Source organism: Gossypium raimondii, chromosome 3, assembly GCF_025698545.1.
Source record: "Gossypium raimondii isolate GPD5lz chromosome 3, ASM2569854v1, whole genome shotgun sequence".
In the NCBI taxonomy this organism is placed as follows: domain Eukaryota; kingdom Viridiplantae; phylum Streptophyta; class Magnoliopsida; order Malvales; family Malvaceae; genus Gossypium; species Gossypium raimondii.
The window spans coordinates 33,997,520-34,018,689 of record NC_068567.1 but is presented as its reverse complement, the minus strand read 5'-3'; the positions used below and the strand labels follow the sequence as shown (position 1 = coordinate 34,018,689).

General features: G+C 33.4%; 1 protein-coding gene across 1 annotated transcript; it reads left to right on the top strand.

The window, feature by feature from the left end:
• Positions 1–11,091: 11,091 nt before the first annotated feature.
• Positions 11,092–12,407, top strand: LOC128039939 (uncharacterized). Its single transcript, XM_052628879.1, has 3 exons — positions 11,092–11,243; positions 11,366–11,975; positions 12,057–12,407. The coding sequence occupies exons 1-3, from the start codon at positions 11,092–11,094 to the stop codon at positions 12,405–12,407; spliced, it is 1,113 nt and encodes a 370-aa protein (XP_052484839.1).
• Positions 12,408–21,170: the final 8,763 nt, after the last annotated feature.

Genomic DNA, 21,170 nt, shown 5'->3' with positions numbered 1-21,170 from the left:
AATTAAAGAGTTAGGGTTTTGAGGCATAGATTATTTTTTAAGAAAATCAAAATGGAAGGGTTAAACGTCTTAGGTCTATAATTATGATTAGCATTCATGGGAGGGTTTATTAAGTAGTTTGACCAATGTACCATTGGAAAAAAATATCCCATTTTGTTATTTTGAATAGGAGGGAATGATTATGAGGCTCTCATTTTCACGAGAGCTTAAGAAAGATATGACGATCAAATTCTCTCAATTTTCTCTCATCTTTTCTTCTTCAATTCTTAATCCAATTTCGTTTATTCAAGTTTGGTAAGTAAGATTTCTACTAAATCTTTCAACATTCAATTGCTTTAATTAATTTCTCTATTTGTTCGCATTCTCATTAATCTTATCTAATGTAGGGAGAGAACTTTGATTCTTGAGTTCCTGATTTCTTCAGATGAGAAATTGAGTGCTTTATGTTATAGATTAGTATTAATATAGTAGAAGTCAACTAATGAGATTAGAGTAGATTTCTTGAAAGGTTGAGTTGAATTCTAGAATCAGAAAGCGAGTTGATATTTGTGAGATTATTGATAGATTTTAGATGAGAGATTTAGTGATTTTGAGTTGTGAATAATTACTAAATCATTAGATTTTAGAATTTATAAGTTTATATACGAGTTTGGGAAAATATTTATGTGACACTCCACACCTAACCCAGTCACCGGGTTCGAATGCGAGATGTCACATTCGTTGCTTAGGCAACTGCAATATCATAGTTCAAAATTTTAATACAATACAAACAAAATACTAAAGTTTACTCGAAGATTCAATGACAAACTTTTGAAAACTTCTTAAAACATTTTAGAAACACATTCAGGTTCTAATCGTGCTTACGAAAGCAGTTGAGAACCTCCAGCAGCATATGGGAGTCAAATGAGTAAAAATAGTTTGAAATTTTTAAGTGGAACAAAAAGGGGGTCCTTTTCGTGACCACAACATAGTCTTGTCGTGACAAGAGTAAAACTGTTTCAACCAAGAAATTCATGTTTTCAGCCCTTGTCGCAACAACCGAAGAAGCTCAATGGCAACAATGGGCTCACTGTTTGAAAAAAAATGGATAAACCTTTGTTATCGCGACTATAAGGTTGTTGTGGTCACGAAAATGCCTACATAATTATCAAAATTCAATCCCGACATTTCTTGACAATGACCAGTCCAATATAAGACTTATAATATCATAATCCGAAGTTCAAACATCTCTTAGACTCATCCAAGCATATTCAAACAACTTAGGCATCACCATAATTTGCTAAACTCAATCACCCAAAACTAATTTACTTGTTATGCAAGCAAAACATGAAGCACCAAATACATCATATAAAAGGTCCCTTGCATATCAACACAACCATTAACCACACCATTACACATATACATATATAATTTGATTACAAAACACTAGTATAATTATCTCAATTCACCAAAAGGATACCAAAAATTAACTTTTACTAATAGGTACATGTCAACTCAACTAGATATTTCAAAAGATGATAATGTAACACCCTTTTATCCGACCCGATTGTCGAGTCTAAGCACTGGGATGCTACATTCGTTATCGAAGCAACTACAAAAAATTCACAGTAAAATCATCATTTCACATCATAAATCATGCAATCAACAATAATAAAACATTGAATATCATGGATATTCTTTCTTGGATCTTATACAAGCATACAAATGCTTTAAAGTCAACCCGATATCAAATAGGGACTTTTTTGTAACATTTATAAAATGTCACATCAAATCAAATACACCATAAATAGATCATTAAAATATTCAATCATGTCATAAATACCTAGATACTATGATACACAATTAAATTCGAGTCTTAATAGAAATTACGAAAGCTCTTTTGTAAACCCGAACATAAGTTAGGACCAAATTGCAACATTTTTAAAATTTCTAGATCAGGTATCAATACCCAATAAAAGTACCGATACCAATATGAGCTTCAATGTTTCAAAAAATTTCATTTAAATCAAGTGGTATCGATACTAAGCTTGAAGTACCGATACTTTCTCTAAGGTATCAGTACCTTTCCTTAGTATCGATACCATTTTGACATTTTGTTTTGCAAAACCTTGATTGAAAAGTATGTATTGACACCTTTACCTATAGTATCGACACTTTAAAGCCAAAATGGTCAAAATCATGTATTTTGGTCCCTTTTTCATGCCTAAACTAGCATCAACTTAACTTGTGCTTGTAAGCACATTACCAACCTGCAAAAATCAATACAAAACATGCATATATTTCAAATCATCAATTTTCATACTCATTCAATATATTCATACATCATATAAACACTAATTCACATGATTTCTTTGATTATAACCTTCTCATCCATTCCTATTTATAACATTGACCCTTAATATCATCATAACCATGCCAAGGACTACTAAAATATGTCATTCAAATGATACATGTGCAACCACCATCAAATACTCAATTTCATATAACCATTATCTTACCAAGATTAAGCATTCATTAACTCAAAATAATAATCACTCAATATGAGTTCAAATATTACAAGTTGTCTAAATATTATCTAAACCAACCAATATGCCATCATTTGACACCAGTTCACAATAACATATACTAATTCCAATACCAACTAGCCTATCATACAATTCAAACCTTTCCACAACAACATGAAGCCATACCAATTCTCTAATCAAGCATACCAACAATTTAGTTACACCAATTGACTACCAAACTGTTATTCAAGTGCTTCATAAGTCATTTAACACATTACCACCATACATGCATTTCTATATAACCATTACAATTCCAAAGGTAAGCATTCACAAAGTTCAGATCAAAACTGCATCCAAAACAAACCCATATATTAACCCTATGTACATGCCACATAACCAGACATAAAAGTTCAAAGGCTACCGAATTAGAGGCTAGATAGTGTGATCTTCAAGTTGATCCAACTAACGAGTTCCACAAACTGAATCTACAGAGAAAGGAAAAGTAACAGGGCAAGCATATCGAATGCTTAGTAAGTCCATATGAAAATAACTTACATACCTTGACATTTCAACTAGTTTAATTAATTGAAACACATTTGTATAAAACATGACATTCCTTTGGCATCCTTTTGCATACATATATAACTTCACAAAATCACCAATAGGTTTATCCATTAACATAATAAGATCATACTACTCAATTCATATACAAGTACAACCATGCCATTTTATATTATGGTATTCCACTTTGCTCATATTGTAAAACATATCAATCTAATAACTTAATACAATTTAGCCTATCATAACATTATAACATGTAATAAACTATTCAATATATTACCATTTGTATCATTTATTCATCATATAACCATTTGAGCGTCTTTTACCTCCATTTCTCTTTTCCATTAATCCAGTAGCTTGATGAACTATAATAAATAGATTCGGATACGCGGGTAACTACACCTCACCAGATTGCTCGTAAAAGCTCAGACTTCAACACACCATGGCACTAAAGTGCAAAGCTCGTAGGCATCATATAATCAGTATCAAATACATCCTTCCACCACACCAGTATAACTCGGTAATCCACAACAAATGCTGGATTTCGGTATAATCAGTAATATCTTTGTATCATCACATATATCCCGTACAATGCACAAATAACCCTATTAGCATGTCAATCGTATCCTATCCTTTAATACGTTCTCTTGAGCATTTTAACCATATATAATTCATTACAATCCCTATAGCCATATACACACTTTTCATATTTCAAATAACAATCCATTTGCAATTTAAATCTTATAGCATCATCATATACATACTATCCAATCATATAACAATGTCACATCCATTCAATATAATGTATTTATTCATATTTTCCATTTAATTCATATTTTACGATTTAGTCCATTAATGACAAAAGACATTATTTACATAGCAATTCAAACTAAAAGTAAAACAATATAATACAAACATATTATGAATTAATAAAGTAAGTCTCATATGAACTTCCCTGGCAAAATAGCAACAACTAAGTTGCCAGGGACTAATATGTAATTTTTTTGTTTTCCGTGATTAACCTCCGATTAATTCAATTCCTAATCTAAAACAATTTATTTCAATTTATCAATTTCAAACATCTTATAACAGCCTATTATAAACATATATCAATTCAATTTCATTTTTAGACGTCCCCTAAGGTTTTATATTTTATTCAATTTATTCCTTAAAATCGAAATAGCCATAACTTTCAAATTTGAGCCTTGATTTTGAAATCGATTTCAATTTCATCCTTCTACAGCTCTCTATTTTCAATAATTACAAATTTTCAACAAAAATTTCAAATATTTATATTTTAGTCCCTATGTCTAAAACTATCAAATTTCTCTGTACAAATTAGTCCCTTTCATATCTAAACTTAAAATCTAACTATTTAACACTAAAACTTCAAACATTCATCAATGACATCATTTATAAACTTTAATGATTCTAGAAATTAACATATGGGTTAGCTAAATCGAGCTTTTACAATTACAAAACATAAAAAATTACAATAAAATGACTTTATTGAATTACCTAATAAATGGTCGGAAGCTTTGAAACTTTGAACCCTAGCTCTCTCTTTTTGTTTCGGTCAAATGTATGAAGAAGAAGAGAAATGTTTTATTTTTTTATTGTTTTTTATCTTTTATACTTAGGTTAGGTTTTAATTCATTTTCATTAACTTAATTAATCAACAATTAACACTAATAATCTTAATTAGCCAATTTGGCGGGTGATAGTTGTCCACCACCACCGTTTGGCTATTATAAAGTGGGAAAATTACTCAATTGGTCCTCCAATTAATTAAAATTCCATAACATTTAAATTTAATCACTTTTACAATTTATTCATTGTACTTTAATTAGTTACCAATTCGGTGAAATTACCTATACAAAATTTAATTCACCTATACAATATGTAAATATTTTTACGATTTACGAAAATGAGGTCCCGATACCTCATTTTCCAACATCACTGACTTTAAGATCGAACCACTTGTACCTTAACTAACTATCCAATTAACAAATTTATTAGACCAAAATTTAATATAACACTATATTGAATCATAAATATTAATTAATAATATTTACTAACTTGATCATCAGAGAACGGGGTTCCAAAACCACCGTTTCTAGCACCATTGAAAAACGAGCTGTTATAGATACAAACATTGTTAAGCTAGGAGGTGAATCCTAGATGCTATCAACTACTTGAGTTCCATGAAACTTAACCGACACCTGCGCATGAAAATAAGCAAATCCGCATGCTGAGCAAATAAGTTTAGTGGTGCTAACATAATTTGGAAGACAATGTAAACACAAACTGAGCATATATAATTGTTATGAATTCATACATAAGACAAATTTATGTTGAAGATCATTGTCTTAAGTTTTTTACTAAATGTTTTCTTATAAAATCCATATTCGAGTTATGTCTCATATGTGAAAAAATTAATATGCTTTCAAGGCTTTACATTAACATGTCAATATAAAAAACTAGATTCCAATCGTCAAAACTTTGCTATCTCAATCTTATTTCCATAACTTGGAAGCTTCAATTTGTTTTATAACGTCATCGTTCCCTAAGGCTTTGACCGCTCACCCCGACGTGTGTGCATCAAGCTGAGAATCAACACTACAACAATCAATAATATAGCGGTATCTACAAGTGTGACAGATCACTTGTAATTTTTGTAATGTTCAATAGAACACTAAAGTATTCCAAGGATCGAACCCAAAGGATTGCCGATAAATGTTTTTACTGAGTTAATTACAAATTAAGCAATTGTTAATCTAATTGATTCAAAAATTATTAGTGCAAATTTTAAAATAAATTTTTTATTAACTAAATTTAAATTATAAATTAAACTAACTAATCTAGTTTTCTTCCCTATTACTTTAGACAATGTAAATGATAACACAATGGTCAGTTGACCTGTTAATTTCTAGCTAAGCTAATAAACATATACTGATTATATTATTTGTTACTCTTAGCTAAGAATCTCCTCTCGGTCTCATCTTAGACTAAAAGATACCACCTAGGTTCTCTCGGTTTCACCTAGGCATATAGATCTCCTTTCGATCTCATTATTCAACTCAATTATATCAAACTATCTAAGGATAAACTCTCCTCTCGGTCTCGTTTATCTAGACTTTTCACCAGAGATGTCAATTCTAGCATATTAAGGATTTCGACATAATCGAACAACCAATTAATCAAGTATAAACATTAATTTAAACTAACAAAACCAATCAACCAACCATCAAATAATTTAGCAAATAATAAAGCTTAACACCCAAATAGACATTTCATCAAACAATTAATATGCACAATATAAAGATAAGGGTAATAAATGGGCATTTAGATGTGGAACCAAAGACACCCCAAAGCTTGATCCATCTTCATTTACAAGAGTCTTTAACAAGAAAGAAGAAAGAAAATAAAAAAAATAAAATCTAATCTAAAAAAAAAAAGAGAAAACCTAATCTAAAAATGAAAAGAAAGGAAAAGAAAAGAAAAAGAAAAAGAAAGGAACACCTAACCTAAAACTATGGAAACCTAATGAGAGTGTTCAACTACCAAAAATCTGAAATCAAAGGCATATAAAGTTGTATTTATAGCCTATTAACATTTAACTTAACATTGACCTTTGTGCCCTTAATTGAAAACTAGACTTAAGCTTGTTGGACATAAAATTGCCCCTACAATTTTTTCACCCATCAGGCAGCATGTTGTGATACCCACAACAATCTTGAGATTGAGAGTCTTGGGGGTCTCAGTGTCGCGATACCCATTACTTGGTTTCAAAATATCACTATATTTGACCTCAATTTTCTTCACTTCAACACTATCAGAGGTATCATGACTTTTATGCCTCGATATCACGATACCCCATTCTAACTGATGTTTTCTTCATGTTTGGGCCATTATCGACTCCCTACACCACTCAATCTCATTTTTAGGTTCCCCATGGCACGGTTGACCAATTTGTGTCTAAAAAATGACATTAAACTAATAAAAATAATTTATTAATAACAAAACTAAAAATCAACAAAAGTAAAGAAAATACACATAATCTTCTTAAGAATAAGCTTAAGTGTAATATAGATCCCAATTTGACGTAACACATTAAGACAAATCAAACTACCCCACGCCTTAATCTTTGCTTGTCCTCAAGAAAATACCTAAGAAACATGCATAAAAAATAACCCTTGAAGAATGTACGAATTTAACAATCAATGAATGGATATATACGACCGTCACCAGACGTGCGAACTTCTGGACTGGAAATATTACAGCAAAAGATATGAAATAAAGTAGCCGTGTCCTTAAGTATATGGGTCAAATTGTAATATAGTAAAGTTGTAACAACCTATTTTCAGTAAAATCAGAATAGTGGTTTTGGGACCACAAATCTGACGTGAAAATATTTATTTTATTATTATTTTAATGTCTACAGCATGTTAGTATCACCGTATAAAAATTTTATTAAGAAATTTTACCATTTGCATGCTTAATTTGATAAAAAGGAGTGAATTGCAAAAGGTGCAAAATTAGAGTTTTTTAAATTAACGACACTAAATGGATATAGAATTAATGTCTAAGAGTGCTTATGTGGTAATTATTTTTTAATTAAGTGGACAAAACTAGGCATTAAATTAAGTGATTTGGATGTTAATTAATAAGGTTAAAAATGTAAATTAATAAAATAACTTAAATTAGAATAAGGAAAAGAAAGATATCATCTTTCTTTCTTTCTTTCTCAACTGAAACCAGGGCATAAGGAAGCCATAACCAATCTTCAACATTTGGCCACCATTCATCACTTTGCATGTGAGTATTTTTAGTCCCATTTTTAATGATTTCTATGTTTTTGGAGTCATTATAGCTTAATCTAGCTAGCTCAGGGACCAATTTGCAAAACTGTTAAAAGTCTAGGGATTTACCATAAATGTGTATGTATTTTTTTATGTTTGATGAAAGAAAATGGTTAGTTGTTGTTAGATAAACAACTTTTATTAAGTGCTTTTTCATGAAATTGTCATTTTGGAATTAAAATGAAAATTCTGAAATATTCATGGTGTAATTTGTGAAATAATGAAATGTGTGGGCCGCTATGAGTTTGTATGAAATTTGGCTAGGTGTGGGTAGGGGTGAAATTACATGAATTTCAATTTATGAGCTTAAGGACTAAATTGTAAAGAAATCAAAATATTAGGGGCAAAAGGGTAATTTTGCAAAAATATGAATATGAATATGAATATGAATTTGGATTGAATTCAATAGAATGGAATGGTTATTAAATTGATTGAATTTATTCATTTAGATCAGGATAGACCTCGTACGACTTTAGATCGAGGCAAAGAAAAAGCATCGGATTAACTGGCTCCATTTTTACGTTTTATTGTCGATGTAGGTTTGTATGTTTATGTAGCATTTTAAATTATGTTATAAATGCCATTATTTTATAATATCAAATTGTGTCTCGATGGAAAAATACAACGGCGTATCGACAGTCATCAACCAATGAAAAGGGATGGCTTCGGCTATCAAAATATGGAAAGGGATAGCTTCGGCTATTGAATTTTGAAAAGGGATGGTGACGACTATCAACAATGAAAAGGGATGGTGATGACCATCGGATTATGAAAATGGATGGCTTCGACAATCGAATTATGAAAAGGGATAGCTTCGACTATCAAATTATGGAAAGGGATGGTGGTGACCATCACCACCATCAACAATGAAAAGGGATGGTGACGACCATCGAATTATGAAAAGGGATGGCTTCAAGTATCAAAACATGGAAAGGGATAGCTTCGGCTATCGAACTATGAAAAAAGGTGGTAACAACCATTGTGATTTTACTTCGTGTGTGCTTCGATAAGAGTTTTCGATGCAATTTACCTTATTACTATGGAAGGTAGAAAATATGTGTTTTCATGACAATGAAAAGTATGAATTCATATGATTTAAGCTTATGAATAATTTATTTCTCATGTTGGATTGATACATATGTATTTTAAGATTGTGTATTGTGTTGACAAGTATAGATTATATGTTACGAACTTACTAAGCATAACATGCTTATTTTGTGTTCATTTTCTATGTCTTGTAGTTAATTAGAAGCTCATTAAGGTTGGAAAGTCGTCGGAGATCTATCACACTATCCATCGGATAGATAGATTTTGGTGTTTCTAAGTTTTGGTTATAATGGCATGTTTAGGTATTTTGTCTGATGATGTAGTCATTTGTTTTGGCTTGTGTTTTATTGCATTTTGGATAATGAAGTGGTATTAAGTTGAAATGTATATATTTGGCCTTGTAATGGTTGTTATCTTGATATATGTATGTGGCTTTATGATGCTTGGATGATGGAAGTTGAACATGGTCATTTTGGTATGAAAAATGTAGTTGGCACATATGGCTTATGATGCTAAATGTTAACTAGTAAATTGGGTACTTGTGGATGTGATTTTAATATGTGAATAAAGTGATAACTTTTGGTTCAATTGTGCATTTGTTTATACATGTTTAAATGTTTTATTTGAGGTGCCTTTAGGCATATTGGTTGAATGATTATGTACCTTATTTGAGTAGCTTGATTATGCATGTTTTTAGTGCAATTTGATTGTAGGTATGTGCTTGAATGGATGAGAAAAATGGCTTAGAAATTGTCTATTTTTCATCCACACGAGTAGAGACACGGGCGTGTGTCTCAGCTATGTGTGACACACGGCCAGGCAACATGGTCGTGTGTCCCCTGTAGCTTACAAAGTATTTCAATTCAGGCTATTACACGGCCTAGCACACGGCTTGGAACACGAGCATGTGAGGCCACTTCAAAGGGTACCAGCCTGGTAGACGGGCATGTGGCTTGGCTGTATGACCCATGTCATAGAGTTACACAGGTACGGACATGGGCTGGGACACGGTTGTGTGTCCCTACTTCAAATGTCCACACAGCCTAGCCACACGGCCATGTGACCCCTACAGTTTAAAAAATTTCATATTTTTTTGAAAAATTCTATATGTTTCTAATTTAGTTCCGATTTGTTTCTAAAGTGTTTTCAGGACCTCGAGGGCTCATATAAGGGACAATATGTATGTTAATGATTGACTTTGCTATGACTGATGTTATGATATTAAATGTTTAAATTTTGGGATAGTTTTGAAGTGTAATATCTGGTAATGCTCCTTAACCCTATTGCAGCGATGGATACAGGTTAGGAGTGTTATATTTATTGGTATTAGAGCTACGATTTAGTCGATTCTTGGATTGAACGTAGCATGTGTGAGTCTAGATATACATGCCATTATATAACCTGTGATAGTGTGATAACTCCTGACTGTTTTGAAACCTAATTTCTTATAGCAATGACATCCAACCGAGCTGACTTCGATGAAGTTGATAGTAACACTTAAGCCTCTATTCACGGAGTGGTATCGAACGATACAATGCTCATATCTAAGGGCCAGAGAGGAGAGTCTAAGGAATCCTTCCTCCAAATGATGAGTGAATGGTTCACTGAGTTTGTACGTACGAACCCGGCCGCTGAACAACCTCCACCCCCTCTTGTTCCCCAATTGGTCCCCCATTGTTCCTCAAGGTTTGGAATCTTTACGAGTTAATAAGTAACCTATTGATAAGATTCGTAAGTACGGGGTTGAAGCATTTAGAGCCACTGCTGAGGGTGATCCTAAGAGAGCAGAATTCTGGTTAGAAAACATGATTAGGGTTTTTGACGAACTATCTTGCTCACCAGCTGAATGTGTTAAGTGACAGTATCTTCGTTGAAAGACTCAGCCTACCAGTGGTGGAACACGTTGATTTCAATGGTGTCGAGAGAACGTATAAGCTGGGAATTCTTCCAAACTGAGTTCCAAAAGAAATACATAAGTTAAATATTCCTTGACCAGAAGCGTAAAGAATTACTTGAACTTGTCTTCCAAACAGGGCCGAATGTTAGTGTTTGAGTACGAAAGAGAATTTGTCAAATTAGGCAAATATGCTCGAGAATGTATACCAACCGAGGTCACCATGTGTAAACAATTTGAGGAAGGGTTAAAAGAAGATATAAAGGTTCTTGTCGGGATTCTTGAGCTGAAGGAATTTGTTGTGCTTGTTGATCGAGCTCATAAAGCAGAGGAGCTTAACAAAGAAAAGAGGAAGGCTGATTTTGAATTTAGAGAGTCAATAAAGAGATAATCAAAAAAGTCATATCAGTCGTCATCGAAGAAATCAAGAGAACATACTAACTGTTCGATTGCTTCAGTGGTATATTCTGATAGAGACAAAGGCAAACAACATGAAGGTTCAAAGACGCAAGCTACTCTGTAGTAAATGTAGGCAGCGTTAAAGATAATAAGCCTGATTGTCAACGGTATGGACGACGACCTTTTGGTGAGTGCAAGGATAAAGGCGGGGCACGTTTCAAATGTGGTTCATATAAGCTTTTTATTCATGATTGCTCAGAATTATCTGAGAAAGTAAAAGTTCAAAATGTCCGACCCAGCAACACTGCCGTGAGGGGTAGACCACCTCGTAATCTTAGAGATGTGAGTAATAGTCGTAGTGGAACAAAAGACTCTGCTGTGAGATCCGAAGCACGAGCACCAGCTAGGCCTTATGCTATTCGTGCACGAGAGGAAGCTTCTACACCGGATGTTATTACTAGTACTTTTTCTATCTTTGGCACTAATGTTACTACTTTGATTGATCCGGGATCAACCCATTCATATGTATGCATGAACCTAGTGTCAAGTAAGAATTTACCTGTTAAGTCTACTGAATTCATGGTTAAAGTGTCGAACCCCTTAGGTCAGTTTGTGTTAATTGATAAGTTTTGCAAGAACTGTCCTTTGATGACTCGGGGTTACAATTTTCTAGCTGATTTGATGCTATTTCCTTTTGATGAGTTTGATGTGATTTTGGGCATGGATTGGCTGACTTTGCACAATGCTATTGTGAACTGTAGACGATAGCTTATTGTATTAAAATGTCAGAATGGTGAGACGCTTCAGATTGAATCAGATAGTTTAAGTGGGTTGCCTATTGTTATTTCGGCTATGTCAGCACAGAGATATGTGAGAAAAGGTTGCGACACTTACCTTGCATATGTAATGGGTTCAAAAGTGTCTAAGTTGAAAATTGGATCAGTGCATGTGGTTTTTGAGTATTCTGATGTGTTTCCAAAGGAATTACTCGGGTTACCAGCAATCAAAGAGGTTGAGTTTGCTATTAAATTAGTACCGAGAACATCACCGATATTAATAGCACATTACAAAATGACTGCTACTGAGTTGAAAGAGTTGAAAGCACAGTTGCAAGAATTGATAGATAGGGGTGTTGCTTGACATAGTTTTTCACCTTGGGATGCACCGATTTTGTTCGTTAAGAAAAAGGACAGATCAATGAGATTGTGTATTGACTACCGCTAGCTCAATAAAGTTATGATCAAGAATAAATATCCATTATCGTGAATTGATGATCTGTTTGACCAGCTGAAAGGTGCAACAGTATTCTCGAAGATTGATCTTTGTTCTAGCTACTATCAGCTGTGAGTTAAAGATTCAGATGTGCCAAAAATTGCATTCAGGACCAAGTACGAACATTATGAATTTCTTGTGATGCCGTTTGGTTTAACTAATACACCATTTATGGATTTAATGAACAGAATCTTCAGACCATATTTAGACAAATTCGTTGTGGTATTCATTGACGATATTTTGATTTATTCATGAGATGATTCTGAGCATGCCGAGCATTTGAGAATTTTACTACAAACCCTGCGTGATAAGCAATTGTTTGCTAAGTTTATGAAATGAGAATTTTGGCTCATGGAAGTCGGTTTTCTAGGACATATTGTATTGGCTGAAGGCATCAGATTCGATTCGAGTAAAATTTCAGTAGTTGTTGACTGGAAACCTCTGAGAAACATATCTAAAGTTAAAATTTTTCTGGGATTAGTCGGTTATTATAAAATATTTGTCAAAGGATTCTCGATGATTGCAACACTGATGACGAGAATTTTGTAAAAAGATGTAAAGTTTGAATGGTGTAAGAAGTGTCAACAAAGATTCAATCAGCTGAAAGCAATGTTAACCGAGGCACCAGTACTAGTTCAGCTTGAATCAAGTAAAGAATTTGTGATTTTCAGCGATGAATCTTTGCATGGATTAGGCTATGTTTTGATGCAGGAAGGTAAAGTGATAGCTTATTCTTCCAGATAGTTAAAGCCACACGAAAAGAATTATCTGACTCATGATTTAAAATTGGCAGCTATTGTGTTCACATTGAAGATTTGGCAACACCATTTATACAACGAAAAGTGTCATATATTTACCGATAATAAGAGTTTGAAGTATTTAATGTTATAGAAAGATTTCAATTTGAGACAGTGTAGGTGGCTTGAGCTATTGAAAGACTATGATTTAATTATTGATCACCATCCGAGTAAAGCGAATGCAGTTGCTAGTGCTCTGAGTAGAAAGTCTTTATTTGGTTAGCGAGCAATAAATGCGCGATTGACGTTGTCTGATTATGGTTCGATTTTAGCTGAGTTTTTTTACAGCAGATCTACGAGGCTTAAAAGTGTGATGACAAGTTGTCAGCTAAACGGACACAGAGTGAGTTAACTCCTGATTTAGAATTTCATATTGGATCCGATGATTATTTATTTTTCAGAGGTAAGATTTGTGTACCGAAGAATCCAGAGCTCATTTGGAAGATGTTACAAGAAGCTCATAGTGGTAGCTTGTCCTTTCATTCAAGAAGTAATAAGATGTACAGTGATTTAAAACAGATAAATTGGTGGCCAAGAATGAAACGAGAGATTTCTGACTTCGTATCGAGATGTTAGTATGTCAACAAGTTAAAGTTGAACATCAGGTACTTTTTGGTTTATTACAGCCAGTTATGATACCATAATTGAAATGGGAGCGAGTTACGATGGACTTTGTATCGGGTTTACCCTTGTCTCCGAGAAAGAATTATGCAACTTGGGTTTTCATTGATCCGTCTAACAAAGTCTGCACATTTTATTCTGGTACATACAGATTATTCTCTTGAGAGATTAGTTGAGTTATACGTTTTTTGAGATTATCAGATTGCACGGGGTGCTAGTTTCTATAATTTCTAATAGGGATCCGCTGTTTACATCATAATTTTGGAAAAAGTTACAGGAGGCTTTAGGTACGCGGTTGCATTTTAGCACTTCATTTCATCCTCAAATCGATGGTCAGTTCGAGCGAGCAATTCAGATACTCAAGGATATGCTTCGTTGTTGTGTGTTAGAATTCAAAGGCAACTGGGAGAAATGTTTACCGTTGGTTGAGTTCACGTACAATAATAGTTATCAATCGAGCATAAAGATGACGCCGTATGAAGCATTGTATGGTCATAAATGCTGAACTCCGTTATATTGGACTGAGCTCAGTGAGAAAAAAATTCTCGGGGTTGATTTGATTCGAAGGGCTGAAGAAAAAGTAAAAGTGATTTGAGATAGTTTGAAAGTAGTTCCAGATCGTCAAAAATCGTATGCGGATTTGAAACGTAAAAACCTCAAATTTCAAGCCGATGATAAAGTATTCTTGAAAGTATCAGCCTGGAAGAAATTTCTTCATTTTGGTCGCAAAGGAAAGCTAAGTCCGCGATTTATTGGGCCATATAAGATTATTGAAAAAATTGAACCAGTAGCGTATCAATTAGCTTTGCCATCAGAGTTAGAAAAGATTCATAACGTGTTTCATGTATCTATGTTACAATGGAACCTATCCACCCTTTCACAAGTCATTTCACTAGCGGATGTTGACATTCAACCTAATATGTCGTATAGTGAAGAACCGATCAGAATTTTGGACCAAGAGGTTAAAGAATTGATAAATAAAAACATAGCTTTAGAAAAAGTTCTTTGGCAACGTACCTGGATAGAGGAAGCCACCAGGGAACCTGAGAAAGCTATGAGAAAACAATATCCGAACCTCTTTTCTGATAAGATTTTCGAGGACGAAAATTCCTTTAGGGGGAGAGTTATAATAGCCCGTTTTAAGTGAAATTAGAATAGTGGTTTTGGGACCAGAAATCTGACGTGAAAATATTTATTTTATTATTATTTTAATGTCTACAGCATGTTAGTATCACCGTATAAAAATTTCGTTAAGAAATTTTACCATTTGCATGCTTAATTTGATAAAAAGGACTGAATTGCAAAAGATACAAAATTACAGTTCTGTAAATTAAAGGCACTAAATGGCTATATAATTAATGTGTAAGAGTCTTTATGTGGTAATTAGACCATTTTTTGTTTAAGTGGAAAAATATGGCCATTAAATTAAGTTGTAACAACCTATTTTTAGTGAAATCAGAACAGTGATTTTGGGACCACAAATCTGACGTGAAAATATTTATTTTATTATTATTTTAATGTCTGCAGCATGTTAGTATCATTGTATAAAAATTTTATTAAGAAATTTTACCATTTGCATGCTTAATTTGATAAAAGGAGTGAATTGCAAAAGGTACAAAATTAGAGTTTTTAAATTAACGACACTAAATGGATATAGAATTAATGTCTAAGAGTGCTTATGTGGTAATTATTGTTTATTTAAGTGGACAAAACTAGGCATTAAATTAAGTGATTTGGATGTTAATTAATAAGGTTAAAAATGTAAATTAATAAAACAACTTAAATTAGAATAAAAAAGAGAAAGATATCATCTTTCTTTCTTTCTTTCTCAACCGAAACTAGGGCATAAGCAGGCCATAACCAAGCTTCAACATTCGGCCAACATTCATCCCCTTGCATGTGAGTATTTTTCGTCCTGTTTTTAATGATTTCTATGTTTTTGGAGTCGTTATAGCTTAATCTAGCTAGCTTAATGACCAATTTGAAAAACTGTTAAAAGTCTAGGGATTTACCATGAATGTGTATGTATTGTTTTTGATGCTTAATGAAAGGAAATGGTTAGTTGTTGTTAGATAAACAACTTTTATTAAGTGATTTTTGATAAAATTGTCATTTTGGAATTAAATTGAAAAATGTGAAATATTCATGGTGTAATTTGTGAAATAATGAAATGTGTGGCCTGTTACACAATTGTATGAAATTCTGCTAGGCTTGGGTAGGGGTGAAATATCATGAATTTCATTTTATGAGCTTAAGGACTAAATTGTAAAGAAATCAAAATATTAGGGGAAAAAGAGTTATTTTGCAAAAATATGAATATGAATTTGGATTGAATTGAATAGAATGGTTATTAAATTGATTTAATTTATTCATTTAGATCAAGATAGACCTCGTACGCCTTTAGATCAAGGTAAAGAAAAAGCTTCGGATTAACCGAGTCCATTTCTATATTTTATCGTCGAGGTAAGTTCATATGTTTAAATAGAATTTTAATTTATGTTATAAATATTATTATTTTATAATATCAATTTGTTTATTGATGGAAAAATAGAACGGCGTATCGACAATCATCAACCAATGAAAAGAGATGGCTTCAGGTATCAAAATATGGAAAGGGATAGCTTCAGCTATCGAATTATGAAAAGGGATGGTCTCGGCCATGAACAATGAAAAGAGATGGTGACGACCATTGAATTTTACAAAGGGATGGCTTTGGCTATAAAATTATGAAAATGGATGGCTTCGACTATCAAAATTATGAAAAGATATAGCTTCAGCTGTCAAATTATGAAAAGGAACAGCTTCGGCATCAAATTATGAAAAAGGATGGTGACGACCATCAACAATTAAAAGGGATGGTGACGACCATCGAATTATTAAAAGGGATGGCTTCGGCTATCAAAACATGAAAATGGATAGCTTCGGCTATCGAACTATGAAAAGAAGTGGTAACATCCATCATGATTTTACTTCGTGTGTGCTTCAGTAAGAGTTTTCGATGCAATTTACCTTATTACTATGGAAGTTAGGAAATATGTGTTTTCATGACAATGAAAAGTATGAATTCATATGATTTAAGCTTATGAATAATTTATTTCTCATGTTGGATTGGTACATATGTATTTTAAGATTGTATATTGTGTTGACAATTATAGATTATATGTTACGAACTTACTAAGCATAACATGCTTACTTTGTGTACATTTTCTATGTTTTGTAGTTAATTGAAAGCTCATTCAGGTTGGAAAGTCGTCGAAAATCTATCATACTGTCCATCGACTAAATCGATAGATTTTGGTGTTTCTATGTTTTGGTTATAATTGCATGTATAGGTTTTTTGTCTGATGGTGTAGCCATTTTTTTCCTTCTGTTTTATGGCATTTTGGATGATGAAGTGGTATTAAGTTGGCATATCTATATTTTTCCTTGTAATGGTTGTTATGTTGATATATGTATGTGGCTTTATGATGCTTGGATGATGGAAGTTGAACATGGTCATTTTGGTATGAAAAATGTAGTTGGCACATATGGCTTATGATGCTAAATGTTAAATAGTAAATCGGTACTTGTGGATGTGATTTTGATATGTGAACAAAGTGGTAAGTTTTGGTTAAATTGTGCATATGGTTATACATGTTTAAATGTTGTGTTTGAGGTGCCTTTGGGCATATTGGTTGAATGATTATGTACCTTATTTGAGTAGCTTGATTATGCATGTTTTTAGTGCAATTTGAAGGCTTTTTCATATGTGAAAATTTGATTGTAGGTATGTGCTTGAATGGATGAGAAAAATGACATAGAAATGGTCTATATTTATCCACACGAGTAGAGACACGGGCGTGTGTCTCAGCTGTGTGTGACATACGGCCAGGTGACACGGCCATGAGTCCCCTATAGCTTACAAAGTATTTCAAGTCAGGCTATTACACGGCCTAGCACACGGCTTGGGACATGGGTGTGTGAGGCCATTTTGAAGGGTAGACGGCCTGGCAGACGGGCCTGTGGCTTGGCCGTGTGACCCAAGTCAGATTGTTACACAAGCATAGACATGGGCTGGGTCACGGTTTTGTGTACCTACTTCGAATGTCTACACGACCTAGCCACTCGGCCGTGTGACCCCTATAGTTTAAAAATTTTAATCTTTTTCTGAAAATTTTTATGTGTTTCTGATTTGTTTCTAACGTGTTTTTAGGGCCTCGAGGGCTCGTAAAAGGGACAATATGTATGTTAATGATTGACTTTGCTATGATTGATTTTGTGATATTAAATGTTTAAATGTTGGGATAGTGTTGAAGTGTAATCTTCTGTTATGCTCCATAACCCTATTCCGAAAGTATTACAACGAAACACTCCAGGAAGTATTCCGAGGATCCTACTTAAGGGAGATTGAATTAAACTAAAATTAGTTTTCTACCCTGACAGAGCTAAATAGTCCAATTATCAATTAATCAAAATAACATAAATTAACTAAGATTAAAGAAATCAATTATCAATTGAAAATAATCCAATAGACTAGGCAGAAGATTAACTCACTTCAGTGTTCCTAATTAACTTCATACTAAAAGTTATTACCTCTCAGTCTTTAACTAATTAACTAATCAACCAATACACACTTATCTTTCGACCTTACGTTCTTGATTGGGATAAATTATGATTTACTTGGTAAACTTATCTCTCTATCTCATTTATCCTAAATTACTTCCTAGAGTCGTCAATCTTAATTGCACATAATTTAAACCAACTAACTGAAACTCAAACTCTAATTCTTTCGTTAATTATTCTCACATCCTCTCGTTAATCTCCCTAAGGAAACTAACCACTCATGGATCTAGATGCAATTATCCCTAGTTTCATATTTAACATACAAAGTAGGAATTTAAATAAAAAAAGGAATAAGAAAATAAATCTATTTTGATGTCGATTTACGCGCGAAAGTCGAATTTCCTTTAAAAATCACGAAGACAATCTCGATTGCAATTGAAAACCAAAAAGAAATAATTTAAAAATACTTAATTAAACTCTTGGATCAAAATCTATTTATCACACAAAAAGGACTAAATTGAAATAAAAAATAAAAAACCTAAACTAAAGTAAGTGGCTCAATTGGCCAAGCCTTCCAAACTGAGGCTTAACACACCTATTTATATCTAAAAATGTCTGACCTAATTTAGGTTAATTATAACCTTCAAGACTGATAATTAATCATTGAGTGGACTAAAACACCCCTGGTTAAATTAGTCTAATTTGTCGTCCAGTGTTGCAACACCACAAGACCAATAGGAGAATTCATCATTGTGCGGTCTAAAGCACCCCTGACTAAATTCTTTTCTACTCACTATTGATCCATTTTCATTGTCCCAACATGAACTTTATTTGGCACATTGTCCGTAATATGCATCCAAAAGATAGGAGAAAGAGACTACCCAATTTAAGCGTTAAATTTCCTTGAATATAGTCAGGTTTTCCTCCTCATGCCAGTTTAGCTCCAAAATGTAGTGTCGCCTAAATTGGGGTTCCTATATAGAATAAACACAGTTTTTTTTATAAAAACTAAATAAAATAAAAAAATAAAATCACTCAAATTCAAATTATATAACCCTAAAATAAAATAAACTAAATAAAAGTTCAATTTTAATTAGAATCGGATACCAGTCGATGCTCCGCAATATCATGTCCTTCCCACGAACCGCAATTGTCTTGGTGTCCCACCTCCCCGCAGATTAGATCGGGCTACAAAATTTAATCCCTCTAGCTGATGGTTGTTCTAGTAGGAATATGTCGTCGAAGTCATAGTCGTGGGCCCACTCTTTTCCTTCTTCCTCGGCATCCTTGTCTTCCTCCTCCTCCTCCCCTTCTTCGTACTTGACTTGCCTATAGAATTGCATGGGTGGGTATTTATTCAGTGGTGGATTAGGTTTTGGCATTATGTAGCTCCGAGCATAATTGACGCTCACTAGGGACATCTCTTGCATCCACCTGATTACCCATTCCATGTCGAGCAAGTCACTTAACCCTCAGTTCGATTGGCTTTTCGCTTTACTTTTTTGCTTCAAAGATTGCGCGACATCCATTTTGTTCTTCCGGCTTTGGTTCCATTTAGTTTCTTGTTTTCATTGAAGCTTGACTTATTGAGTGTAGATTGAATTGTCGATGAGGCTCTTTTTCGACTTCACGAATTGCTCTGTCGAGGATATCGGAACCTTTGCCTTCTTGCATAGGAAAGATACGAGGTGTGGGGAAAAATATCTTGACCTTCTTGCCACTAATGCAAGTAAACATGGATTGGTAAATCCATTTGCCCACACAAACCTATCTGCGCTGCAAAATAGAGTAAAGAAGAACAACTTGGAAAGTGTTAACGTTAGAAACATTAAGGGTCAGTGATATACGAGTACAAATGAACTACATCCACATCTTTGCTATAAAAAACATAATAACTTGATTAAAATATAGAAGGATCTTCATGCTTGATTAGCGTTTCCAAATGCCTTTACCCTTGGTGAGGTATTCGACAATGTCATCCATATTGATGCCTCAGAAATAATTAATATATAAATCATCTAAGGTATCCGAGACATAATAAGGAGCACTGTAAAAATTAAAAATTTCTCGGAAAGTAGAAAGGATCTCCTTTCCCTGCGTCGTTACATGTGTTTGCTCGACACTCGGAATTTTATTCTTTTCTCATTCTTTCAAAGATACATAAAATTCATACATTATCGAGTCGACCGCTGACTCTTTCAGTGTGAAGCAACTGTCAGTCTAATACTTAGTATGAACCAAGTGCCAAATATCGTCGCATAAATCGAACGACAGTTGAAACCCTCATTCTTGAATAAAATTTTTCCCTTGGGGCTTTAATAATTATTTTTCAGCTTACTGGCTTCAGAATTGGGTGGAATTGAAATCCCCCAATTCTTCTAGTTGTGTGGTGTGACGACTTTCCTAGAGGCCATTCTAAAAAACAATGTATATAAAAAATAATCTAAAATTATGTAATACGATGAAATTAAATAGAAAAAATTAGGAATGATTCACCGATATTTTTCTTGTTGCCACGCAATGGAAGAATCACAATGTGTAGCAATGGAGGAGATATGTAACGCCCAAAACCCAACTCGATTCACCGAGTTCAGAATTCAGGTGTTACTTCACAAAGTTAAGTCATTAACAAAAACAATTTACAATTTCTCATTTCTTTAAGTGTTTTATT